Here is a 13,589-nt window from a genome sequence, read left to right on the forward strand (position 1 = left end):
GAATTTTATTTGTCAATGTCGGTCACAGCTTGTTATGGTAATATCAAGTAGTACCCTGGTATGCAATATACATGAATGATGATACACTGTTTAGTTATCCTAGCAATACTAGGTAGGTATTGTACCACCACTTTTCAGTTTAAAGGACAAGTCCACCTTCATATACATAAGGATTGAGAAAATGCAGCAATATTAGTAGAACACATCAGTGAAAGTTTGAGGAAAATTGACCAGTCCGTTCAAGAGTTACGATTATTTTAAGTATCTGCGCAGTCACTGCTGGAAGAGAAGACTACTACAGTGTATGATGTCACATGCGTACAACTATATAAGGAAAATAAAAAGAGAATTTCACAAAACTTTACTTTTTGAAGAAAGTGCACATTTCTTCGACTTGCTACTGACGTATGTTAAGGGTAATATTATTCCCCCTGCCTTCTGAAAGAGAGAAGTTGAGTGTTCTTTTGTTATGCGAGAAAAATGGAAATATGTTGAATTTTCTTTATTCTTTCTTTACATCGTTGTACTCATGTGACATCACAAGCTTACTTAGTCTTTTCATCCAGCCGGGACTGAGCAGAAACTTCAAAAAATTCATAACTTTTGAACGGATTGTCCGATTTTCCTCAAACTTTCGCTGATGTGTTCTACTAATATTGCTGCATTCACTCAACCCACATGTCTATGAAGGTGAACTTGTCCTTTAAGAATTCTCTTTCATTGAGTGGTACATGTACAACACCTTTTTTTTTCTGTCTAAAATTTCTGTGTTCATTCCTTGTTGCTGACGTTTAATTGGCACCTTACTAATTTTATCTATACTGGAGGGAGCTATGAATTACATTGTTTGTTCCTTTATACTTCATTGGCCCCAAGAATTATAAAAATGTAAGACATGTCTAAGGCACAGAATCTGTCAATATTACAAATCACTGCTTATCAGTCATCAGTGCATATTTTTACCACTGTGAAATGGTTTTGCTGTAGGGAAAAATAGAAACAGAAAATATCCACTGTTAATATAAAAAGTTTTCTACTCTGCAGTTGGAATCCAGTGAGAGTGAATTAGAACGGCTGAAGACCCAGACGTATGAGATGAACAAACAGCTGATGCAGCATGCCACCTTGGCAGACAGGGCTCAGCACTTTGAAGCCCAGGGAACCGTCAACGAGTCCCTCAGGATAGACCTACAACAGGCACAGGTTAGTGCAAAACCATCCCTTTCATTATCCTTTGTGTAGTGATAATCAATTAGGGATAATCAATTAGTGATAATCAATAATGTAGTGATATTCAATAATGTAGTGATACTCAATTACTGATACTCATGTCATGATAATCAATTAGTGATCATCAATAAATGATCATAAACTAGAGAAGCACACTGAGAGCACAGACCTCCGCCAAGCAGGCAGCTCAATTCCACCACTAATCTTGTTCTTCCATTAGAGATATTATAGATTTCCACCCGGCTCCCATACGTACTTATAGCATGACAAACATGTGCTGAAAGTCGCCTGGTTTCCCAATATAGAAGCCTTTGATACGTCGTAAACCCTCAGCTGCACGGCGCGCCTCGCCCTAGCAGAAACTAGAGCACGCACTTTAGTGCGCGCATGCAAACCTTACAAATACGCGCAGCCTGAACTCCCAAGTTCATTGACCCTACGTGCCAAAATATCAAAAATCCTTCATAAATTCCCCCAAAATTCTCGGATCACTACCAAAAGTAAATTTTTTGTTACTTGTGTCATTCTCAACCTTTCATGCAAGTTTCATTGCAATCCGTTAGCTACTTTTGAGTTATTTTGCACACGGACAAACGAACGAATGAAAAACGAACAAACCAACAGTAACGAAAGCATAACCTCCTCCCTTGGCGGAGGTAATAAGTGCTTTTGAATTAACAATGATAAACCAATGGTGATCAGTTGGTGATAATCAATTGGCAATAATCAATGAGTGATAATCAATTAGTGATAATCAACTACGGTAGTAATACCAATTGATAATTGTTTTATTGTATATGCAGACCACCTATTCATTTTCGGTTTTGTGGAAAGATCTTGATGTCAGTTCATAGTGTAGATGCTAGATTCTTCTTTGCACTAAGAAACCCAATGCACTCAGCGCAACCTGCAATATAATAGTGAATTTTCCAACAAAACATTTCTAAATTTTCACTCAGATGAGATGGTAACTGTTTTTACAACCCATCTGAGGGATGCAAGGAGAGTCATTTCTTTCATTTCTAATCATTCATTTGACGTTGTGTTTCATTGGTCCAGGAGAAGATCCATGCCTTAGGCAACGAGAACAGTAAGCTGAGAGTAAGAATAGCAAGCTTGGAGACTTATCAGCCGTCATCAAACTCTACGGAGGAGACGGATGGAGAGAGCCCCAAAACAGACCGAAATGATATGGTAAGACTTTGAAGAGAAGTCCAGAACAGTGCTTGAAGTAATAACTGAAGCAATGTCAGTATAAAAAACCTTTGGGAATTTGTACATGATATGTGTCTACAGATAGTGTGTATGTCATATGCTGACATGTGCATGCATACTGAGTAACTTTTCTATAGCTCTCAATGTGAGTGAAGTTACAACTTATGCATTTTGAACACTGGATTGGATACCTGATTAAACTAGAAACTTCTCATCCAGGTAATGCTGTAACTGATTATTGTATTGGCAGCTGAGCCAGATTCAACCATGACTGACCAGCCAATCTGTACCGATCTCTGATATAGGAGAAAGTACCAGGAATGGATCGATATCTTCAGCAAAAGTGCAATCATTAGAAGCCAATGAAAGTCACTTACAAATATCTAGACTTTGCAAGGTCATGTAGTAAAGTACTTCTCTTACTACAATGTATTTGCATAGAAGACAAATCAGACAATGCAATCATTTCTAGTTACAGACCCGAGAGGGTAGGAAGAGAAGGTTGGCCTGATTGAATCGATCTGGGCACATTCAAAAACCACAACTAGCACAGGCCTGGCTAGAATAGAGTATCCCCATCAGCAATTATGTGCACCGAAGCATACGCTTATCATTAACATTTGACTATTGTGTAGAATCTTCGGCTGTAAGTGTACTTTCGTAGAAATCAGTGATAAAGCTGTACACAAGTTGCTGTGGGAAATCCCAAATAAATTCAGATCTAATCAGCCTTCCCATTGCATGGTATTCCCACACGATCGAATCTTAACAATGGAAGAGTGGTCTCATAGTTTGAATGATGCATGAGATATCTTGAATCATTTCCAAAGGTGGATCACCTGTCTGCTGCCATCAGGCAGCTAGAAATGGAGAGGGACGGACTGAAGCGAGCCTTGGACGATCAGCAGGAGGAGTATAAGATGCTGCTCAAAGAGACAGACTCCATGAGATATGACCTCAGTGAGTAGGCACCAGTTATACCACAGCTCTACCACATCTGTACCATAGCTATACTATACATGTAGCTGCACCACAGCTGTACTACAACTATACCATATCTGTACTACAGCTATACCACAGATGTACTACAGTGTACTACATCTATGCTTCATCCATACTAAATCTATACCACCACTATACCACAGCTATACTACAGCTATACCACAGCTGTACTACAGCTATACCATATCTCTACTACATCTGTACCATATCTGTACTACAGCTATACCACAGCTGTACTACAGCTATACTGCATCCATACTACATCTTTACCACAGCTGTACCACAGCTATACTACAGCTGTACTACAGCTGTACCATATCTGTACTACAGCTATACCACAGCTGTACTACAGCTGTACTGCATTTATACCACACCTGTACCACAACTGTATCACAGCTATACCACATGTTAATTACAGTTTCCTTTAAAGGATCACATAATGAGTCTGTTACTAGGCAATGGTTCTTCTAAAGGAACCCCTTCCTATTTTGTTTAATTTGTTCCACTAAAATGTCTTTATAGAAAGACTTTATAGACTTCTCTATAGAAATCATGTCAATTCATGAAAGATAACAGTCATCCATAAATGTGGGTTGTTGTTTTTGGAATATTTTTGAGAAATTATTAAGGACACGATGCTAGGAAATAAATAATTCATCAGAGGTTGGCTTCCAAAAATTGTCTTTCCAGAAGTTGATTGCCATAACTGACTTATGTTGGCAAGCTTATTCCTTCCTCCACCCCTCCCCCTTCCCCTTCCCCAATTTCCTCAGGCTCTTCCAGAGTGGAGAGTCCAGTTACTCAGGAGGCCTATGAGACCCTGGAGCTGGCCATGGAGAAACTCCAAGAGAAGTTTTGTATTGTGATGAGAGAGAAGGCAGAGCTGGATGACAGGATCCAGGAGCTGGAACACGTCAACCTACAGCTGGCTGGAGAGACAGAGACGATAGGTGAGAGATGTGATGATGCTTGCTACAGTGTGGCGAGAAATGATGCCACAGTGTGGCAAGAAATAATGACACAGTGTCTATAATGGTGCCACAGTGTCCATGAACAGTCCACGGTGTTACAAGAGACCATGCCACAAAGTTTATGACAGTGTCACACTGTTGTAGAAATTATGCCACAGTGTCTCTGACAGTGCCACAGTGTTGTAGAAATGATGCCACAGTGTCTCTGGCAGTGTCACAGTGTGTAGAAATGATGCCACAGTGTGTCTGACAGTGCCACAGTGTTGTAGAAATGATGCCACAGTGTCTCTGGCAGTGTCACAGTGTTATAGAAATGATGCCACAGTGTGTCTGACAGTGCCACAGTATTGTAGAAATGATGAAACAGTGCCTATGACAGTGCCACAGTGTTGTAGAAATGATGCCACAGTGTGTCTGACAGTGCCACAGTGTGTCTGACAGTGCCACAGTGTGTCTGACAGTGCCACAGTGTGCCAAAATAGTAAATGATGCAGGGGGACAGTGAGGTCAAACCATTACCCTCCAGGCAATTACACCCAGGATAATTGCTCCCCAGGACAACTGGGGCAGGAGGGGGGGGGGGGGGGGGGGGGGGGGGTAGGCATGATTATTCCTGGGGATAGTTGGGGGTGGGGAGATGGGGTAGTTGTCCAGGGGGTAGTTGACTGGATACACAATGCAGAAGTAAGATGTGGTGGAAAGAGCACCGAGTTCGATACATGAAATAATTACTAACATTTTGTCCAAATAACACTTCTAGATTGGGAAAGCTAAGACTGTGATTAATGAGAAATTGTGTTACTGTCTTGCCTTCTGGAATTGCATTTACTCAGTACGATCAGATGTTGTAGGTATTCATCATGTCAAAGTTCTCTGTACATGGATATAACAAATAAGAAACATGCATTTGATGAAATATGAACAAAGCAAAATTATTTCTTTTGTAGGGTGATAGGATACAATTTTAAAAAGTGGTATACCATTTATTATTTCTACTAAACTACCATGACTGTTGTGCTTGTCTACCCAGGGGAATACATCACACTGTATCACAACCAGAGAGATATCATGAAGAGGAGACAGGACGACAGGGAAAGATTTGTTGCCATGTTAGCCTCAGAGAAAGAAGTCATGGAGGTAAGACATCCAATGCTTCTCACACATCTATTTTTGTTCTTTAATTCTTTGGTCGTAGGCAGAGAACAGTGATTGAATAAATCACATATTGATTGATTGTATCGATTGTGTTGTATTGATTATGTCATGTATTATCCAGTTCCTAATTTCAATTTATTCATACATTCATCAGTCCTTTTGTACTTTATTCCTCATTTTATCAGTCATCAAAAGCAAATCATTTACACCGTTGTGTCTTCATAATGCGCTGATTTTGAGGAGTAAATAACCCCCCATCCCACCACAGTAGCTCCCAAGCACATTTGTGAAAAAACAAATTACTATAAACACAATATTTTCACGGCATGAAATTTTTGTGAATGGAAGCAGACAGCCTTATTTGCCGCATGAAATTTTCGCAAGTTGCCTCTAACATTCAGTGCAGATAGTGTAGACAAGATCTTTAGCGTGCATTTTAATTCCGCGAAATTCATCTCGTGAAATTCGCAAAATTAAAATGCATGCGAACATTCCTTATTTTACAGGACTAGGATGTTACACAGTTTATGATGCATCAATCAGGAATGGAGAGACCTTTGTATTGCATTCAGTGCAGGTCATATTAAATGTCTTCTGATAATCACCTCATTCTCAGCTTTAGCTGATGTGGCATGTGAAATATAGCTGGTGATTAAATAGTGCAGTCGCATTTTTTTTTGGATCTGTGATATGTCTATTTGTATTATCTTAACACTTGACTCTACCCATTGTGTATAATACCTTGTTCAGCATAGTTCAAAGTCTTTGTGTTTGTCTCATATCTTGTATGCTGATGACAGTGATTTTGTAACCTATTTCCAGAAAAGGGTTCCCACATGTAGGATGAAAAAGGTTCAAGGTTCTTACTTTTGTAGAGCGAACTGCATTTTCTTAGACTACTTTTTGCACCCATGTCCTGATCTACTTAGTTTTTCAGAGTACAAATGTCATTTGTAGTCTATAAGAATAAGGATTATTAAGAATAAGGAGATTTGTTTCTTAAGTGAATGCATTGTTTTTCCAAAGAGAAAGTGTTTTTGCACCCCACTATTCTTTTTTATTTCCTTGCTTTTAGTTTCATTTTCATTGGTAACAGTACTTTTACAAATAAAAGACTTATGAATGTAATAGTTGCATTATCAACTTTCCTTTCTTGAATTGATGAAAAGTATTAAGGGGGTGAACATTTTCTTTTCCCTTTTGAATTGTAGGATGTTAGGAAAAAGTAGTCATTTTTTCTCTTTATTACCAAATCACTTAGTTTTTGTGAAAATGTAATTGTGCCACATACCAAGTAACTCGGAAAATAGGCAACCAATTTTCAATAGCTGCAATTTAACAAGTGGTGATGTGATCTTTTGTGGCAAATTTGGACTTCACCAACATCATGCTACAGATAAAAAGAAAGAAAAAAAAAAGAGGCTGATTATGCAATTACAAATTACACAGATGTGTGATGACACAAAATGCACACACATCACGTACAAAGGCTGTAAACAACTATAATTGTAATGTGCGTACAATCTACACTAGCACATACACCAAACACGGTACACATACACACTCATACACCCACAGCAAACGTAACACACAAGTAAACTTAACTTACTAGTGCAAGATGCAAACACACACCATACACACAGATTTGAGGAGATACTACACTGTGTTCAACAGATGACTCACTGCCATTTAAACCAAGGTCATACATTGCTCTTTGGTCCAAAGATCATTGTCCTTTACAAACGCTCAGCAACTCACGATCCAATTAGATAAGCCGACCCTCTAAAAGTTAATTATTTCCCATCCAAGATAGAGAATCATGTTCCGCAATTGCTGGATCCTGTATTTCCATCCAGCTTTAGTTAAATTTGTTGCTGCACATGATATTGACTTTTGTTTAATCCATTTTCAATGTCTCTTTGTCAGATTGACGAGTGTTTATCTGTGGGACTTATAAATGTGTGTAGGAGTGTGCCTTGGGTAATACATAAGATGCCTGTTGTGCAAGAATTCTATATCTATTTTTGCACTTTGTGTTTGTCTTTAGAAAAGCCTAAGTATGTTGCAAGTTTGAGAGTACGTTGGAACATTTCATTCCTTTTTTATACCACGTGACTCACGCCAAGCGTTGACAACTCTTTAAAAAAGTGGAATTTTTGTTGCATCTTAATATTTATCGGTACATTATTTATAAAATATGGAGCAAAATAAAGCACATAACTATTCTACATTTGTAAATGTTCTTTGCTTTTCTTAAAAATGACTTTTAAACCTTCAGGCCTGATTCATTAAAACTGGAAAAGTAAACTTTATTGCACTTATGGCTACCAGTGAAATAAGACCCCCCCCCAAAAAAAAACAAAAACAAAACAAAACAAAAAAAAAAACCAACACATTCTGTCAGTGTAATATTTTTTTTTCTCTGACACCAACATGCCTTTTTAAAATTCTGATTTATGAGAGAAAAAGCAATTTGACCTTTTTTAAATTACCAGGAGAGTGATTGGATATCTTTTTGTTTCTTTTAAAAGACAGATCAACAAATAAGACATTCATTTAGAGGGAAACAGTAGCACTGTTGTTACGATGGACTGCAGTGCTGTTTTGGGTTTCGGTTTGAACCCATGTCCCTATCGCCATGAGCCAAGTAATTTGCCACCAGACCACAACACTTCTAGCACAGAGGTGAAGTGTGAGGTTTGTCATCTTGGGTAACATCACCGAACCATTTCTTGTCTGACACCAGTTACCATAGAAACTGTTGTGTACAAGATGCCATCAATAGGGCACTCTAATCTGGTGCCAAGTTTCATCAGCGGCAGATTACATCTGTCATTGGTTTTGATCATGAGAATGGGGTGCATGATACCATGTGAGTGATTACACAACTACAGCATGTCAACACCTGATAGTTCACTAGCTCTCTGCATGTGGGTTTGACATCAATAGTCACTCAGATCTGGGACATTGATTTCAAACAGGTGATCCATGTGAAATTACAGAGTCACGCTCCCTAATACTTACTATTGCTTTGGCAGTCATTAGATTAATGAGAAATACATGTAGATTATCTTCCTGACCTTGTTCCTTAGTTGTCCCCGCAGTGGTGTCATCCCTAGATCTGTGGTATCTGATTTTTTGTCACTAACCTTCAATCCCACCAACTATTTATCCAGAGATTAATTCTTATCTTATCAGCTTGAGATAATCCAGAATTTTCTGCTCTCTGGTGTGAATTTGTTGTGCAAGATTTGCAACCAGTTTTGCCCTAAATCTTCTACGTGTCATATGAAGTCCTCGCCTTATCATTCCGATGTAGAGTTGAGATGTTTTGCCAGCCATGAGCCCTGATTGTAAAGTTGGCATACTGTCAACTTCAAATCTTCTTTGAGGCCTTTGGCACTGCATGATTCTAGAACTAACCAGTCGCATTGTGAGACAACAAGCAAACAACATCAACAACATCTCTTCTAGAATTTCCTTCTTCAATGTAAGAGAAGATATAAGGCATTCATACAGCAGTTTTCCCATATTCCAAAGGGATTTCCACTCCACTTGACATATTTAATAGTTGACTGAAACAGATGCGAGTGACTAAAACGTAAATGACCTACAATGTATAGGTGGAAACACCCATTGATGGCGTTCATGTTTCAAGCTGAAGTCTTTAAAGGGCAAGTCCAACCTAATATTGTGTTACTTGTTCTGAAAGTAGAAGAATTAGAGAATCAAATTAGTGAATGATTGAGAAAAAGATTGAACACTTTAATGCACAAGTTTTGTACGTCGTAAAAGTTTACAGAGTAAGGCAAATTTGCAACACTGATACTGCTCTTGAAAAGTTTAACTGAATCTGTTTTGTCCACAAATTTTACTGAATTTTTTTTTCAATATTTGTGCAATCACAGATTTTACCCGCTGAGGGAGACACGCTAAAATGTAGTACTCTATTTACCAAGAAGAAACATTTTCTTGTTAAAAAAGCTATAATTGGGGATTTTTTTTTTTGCACCATATGGAGACCTGCTCAACTCCAAAATCACACAGGGTTGCCAATTTTTCATACTGTCTACACTTGTAAGCTTTAACAAATGACAACCTTTTCTATTTGTACAATTAAAAAAAAAAATCACTAATGTTCTCTGATATTTCTGTTTTTCTTCAAAGCAACATAATAACCATGATGGACTTTTAACCCTAACTAGGCCGGGGGGGTGGGGCCTCTGAGGCCCCCCCTCGATGTTTCGCGGGATGTATCGCTATCGTGAGAAGCTATCGCCGCGACGTTTCACGACTTTTTTCTTTCGAGTCTCCCACATCTTTTGACACCAAATTTGCGATGCCCGGGTGCGTGGTTCCGAAGTTGCGCATAAATATGCACGTGCATGTTAGACCAAAAACTTCTCAAAAACGTGAATTTGTGTACAATTTCAATGCAAACTGTGTTTACAGGCATATTTCATAAAAGCATGATTATTTTGGGGGTTTATTGATTAAAATCAATTAATAACGCATTTTCTTGTTCGGAACAATGTCACGGACAAATTTCATCGAAAAACCAATGAAAAACATAAAGTCGTAAAAACAACGAAATACATAAGAAATTTAAGAAACATTAAAATACTTTGAAAATTTTTTGTGATTGTGCAGTTTTTTTCTCTTACATTTGCTAATGATACTCAAAAGAATATTTACACCAAAAATGTGTGTGTTTTGAGCTTTATTTAGTGATTTATACCAAATTGTCTGATTTCATGCATCATTATGCATAAATTAGCATAATTTAGTGTAAATGATAATTTTTGAAAAAATTAACTTCATGGTACTTTAGATTACATCAGAGGCAATGCGTGTGCCAATTTTCGTCGCGATCGCGCGGTCGACGGCCGAGATCCGGAGTGGGGGCCTGGGAGGCCCCCGCGGCTCTATCATCTACCTAAATAGCCCGGCCTAGTTAGGGTTAAACTGTTACTCTTCCATCAAGCCTCATGTGCTTTTTTTTTATAACATTACAAGTGTCAACAGGAGATCACAGACATACAATGTAATTCTCTCCCTGTTGTCATTTGGACATGCTCCTCATACTCTAATACAGGCAGATACACTTTGGATATTATCTGCCCTCCAGTGAATTTTAGTTGCCCCGAGCAACTGGGAAAATTGATTGTGACAAGTTAATTTCGTAAAACAAAATGTGATATTTGCAGATTTTTTAAGGTACCAGAAGTTCCAAGAACAAAAAGTAAAGTGAAAACATTTTATGTTATTGTTTTTGTTATCTCAAACAGAAATATCTAAATGATAAATTAAAATAGCTTAGCTAGTCTTCTTTGAATTCAAACCCAAAGCTTTGACTACATGTACTTGTTTTAGTCCTGGCAAAGAATATGAAAACCTCCCTGGTTCTGCAATGGTTTTAGCCCATTGAGATACATGTAAAACATGTGTAGATCCCTACAAGCTTCTTGGAATTCCCTGATTTTGATGAACATATGCTGGAAGCCCTCCTGTCTCATATCCCATTCGTACACAAAGTTAGACCCAGGAACACACTTGAAGTGGCCCAGCTTGTGCCCATTTCGGTAATTTCATACAGATAATCACTGCCTGCCAAGACCATACACAAAATAGCCAGGAGAGGCGTAACTGTTATGGTAAACTTTTTTAGTGCTGGGGGAAAGTCTAATGTATAAACTGTATGAATGGCATGAGAGGCGGAAGCACTCCAAACTTTGATGACCGTTAATACAGACTTTTTGAGAGCTCCTCAGGAGTGCTCATGAACCTAGCCTCCAAAGCAACATAAGTTTCAGGGCCACCTTACCTGTTCGTACAGAGTTTTGAATGCCTCAGGAGTGGTCATGGAGTGCTTTACAGTTAATATTGCGTATCATTTTCAAAGAGTGGATTTTTCTCAATAAAGTAAAACCATGTTCTCCTTCACCTCTACCCCAGTCCAAGCTGACCCAGCTCCAGAACCTCGTAGTCCAGCTCCTACAGGAGAAGCAGCACCTCCAGCCGTACGTCCGTCAGAGTGACATCAACAGCGCCCTCACGCCTCCCCGGGACACAAGGAACGCTTTCAAGATCAGTGAAGCAACGGAAGCAACAGAGGAGATGCAGCATTCAGGTGAAAATGGTGAGCTGCCTATCATGTTCCTCCCTTAACATTACATTCACAAGTAGCAGTGAGCTAAATTTAAAAAGGTTCCTCTCTTGTATTGCAGGGTTTTATTTATTAATCTTCCTATCCACAATGACTGCACACACACAAAAAAAATCATAACTTTTGAAAGGACTGTCCTATTTTCCTGAAACCTCCACTAATTTAGTATTCTATCAATATTGCTGCTTTTGCTCAATCAAGATTTGTGTTTGGCTTTTGGTTTACTTTAATCATTCAGGATGACTCTATAAAGACATGTCAATGTATTGAGATATCGCTCATCTTAATTTGCTGTAGACATTGGTACGGACTGGCCGTCTTCATCTACAGAGGGCGCAGATGAACCCCAGTTTGAGGAGGTATCGCTGGCCGACGAACACCATCAGCTTGCCAACAGTCTCTCATCGCTACCCTCCCCAGACCAGCTGCCTCGTAGTGAGCACACCGCCCAGCAGATCATACAACTCCTCCATCAGATGGGTGGGACGCCGGCGATGATCGACCGCAGCACCATCCTCGATCGTGACTTCATGCCGTGCAAGTACTGTTCCGACGTCGTCTGGCATGTATGATCTCTAGCCAAGGGAGGAACCTTGTTGCATCCAAAGAACTACTTGGGCAAGCAGTAGAGCTGCAGGGATCCTTTCACTGCACAACTTGAGACTTTATGCCGTTTACATCTTGCTTCTAATCCATCTGGGATATACAATGTATGTCCATCAACATGGAAAAAATATTCCAGTTGTTCTTTAATAAACTGTGCATGGAGATTTGCTTCCTTTTTAGAAAGAAGAAAAATGGATTAACTGAAAGGTTGTCTTTAACTGCCAACATACCATCCAATCATTGTTGTGACATTGTGTCTTTGATGCAGTCAAAGATATTGTGGAAGAAAAACCTCTGCTCAAGTTCATCAAGACTGCATAGACTTTTGCTCTCATATTTGGTTCTGGTTTGGAGGAAGAAATGCATCATTTTCATGATTGACACCACCTTTAAAGCCCATGGAGTGACTTGCCTCATTGGTTCTGTGGACTAAGTCACCCTAAGGTCAGGAACAATTTGTGAGTGGCATCACACTGTCCCAAAATTGACACAAGATGGCTATTAGAATATATGGACCTTTGCAAGGTCTCAGGTTAGCCAAAGATTTTGCCACCTCTCACAAAGTTGCTACTGGAGCCTGAGAAACTCTGCAGGCAGTCATATGATGGTTTAAGATGCCCATGTGAATGACATGATGTTGAGACAATCAGAGCAGAATCTGAACATTTCCTTTATTGCTTGTCCATCTTTGCTCAATTTCAGGACAGTGTGATGCATGTATCGTGGTTGTGCTCTTTAGAAGCACAGGGCAAAGAGCAGCCATTCTCTGCCTGCTTACCAGAAACAGCTTGGAATACCTCATGGATATGTTTCATACTTGCTAAATTGTCTGTTGCAATTTTAAATGATTCAATTCTTATCCGTCGATGATGTGAGGTGTGTATGACACTGATGCACACCTCCCTGTGTGTACTCTTAAACAAAGATCAGAGAATATTTAACACCTGTAAACAAGAAGATTTTCTATGATGCTCTTCATACCATCATCATCATTTATCTGTGTACAACCATGGCATTTCTAGCCATTTGTAGATTTGATGGTGATGTTAGCAAGACACAAACAGAGCTGGCTTTGTAGACTGACAATGATAATACAGTCCACCTTGCCTTAGTCAACATTGCACAAATCGAAAAATTGGCTAAGCCAGAGAAAAATTGCACCCCAGATGGATATACACATTTTACATAGGTCGAAGGATTTTCTCTGGTCTCTCTGGATTTGATTTAGGCAAGGTGGACTCTAG

The 13,589-nt window shown here is 39.1% G+C and overlaps 1 protein-coding gene across 1 annotated transcript in view; it reads left to right on the forward strand.

Annotated features, from left to right (window-relative positions):
* LOC139733338 (golgin subfamily A member 2-like) overlaps positions 1–12,311 on the forward strand; it is a 30,545-nt gene extending 18,234 nt beyond the window's left edge. The window contains exons 18-24 of the mRNA XM_071644175.1: positions 1,045–1,203; positions 2,290–2,424; positions 3,276–3,405; positions 4,221–4,397; positions 5,449–5,555; positions 11,529–11,712; positions 12,037–12,311. Of these exons, the coding sequence (XP_071500276.1) occupies positions 1,045–1,203; positions 2,290–2,424; positions 3,276–3,405; positions 4,221–4,397; positions 5,449–5,555; positions 11,529–11,712; positions 12,037–12,311 (1,167 nt within the window). The remainder of the gene's footprint in view (positions 1–1,044; positions 1,204–2,289; positions 2,425–3,275; positions 3,406–4,220; positions 4,398–5,448; positions 5,556–11,528; positions 11,713–12,036) is intronic.
* The last annotated feature ends 1,278 nt before the right edge of the window (positions 12,312–13,589 follow it).

The sequence above is a fragment of the Diadema antillarum genome, unplaced genomic scaffold (genome assembly GCF_040938485.1).
Source record: "Diadema antillarum isolate AM-2024a unplaced genomic scaffold, OU_Dant_1.0 seq00000472_RagTag, whole genome shotgun sequence".
Lineage (NCBI taxonomy): Eukaryota > Metazoa > Echinodermata > Echinoidea > Diadematoida > Diadematidae > Diadema > Diadema antillarum.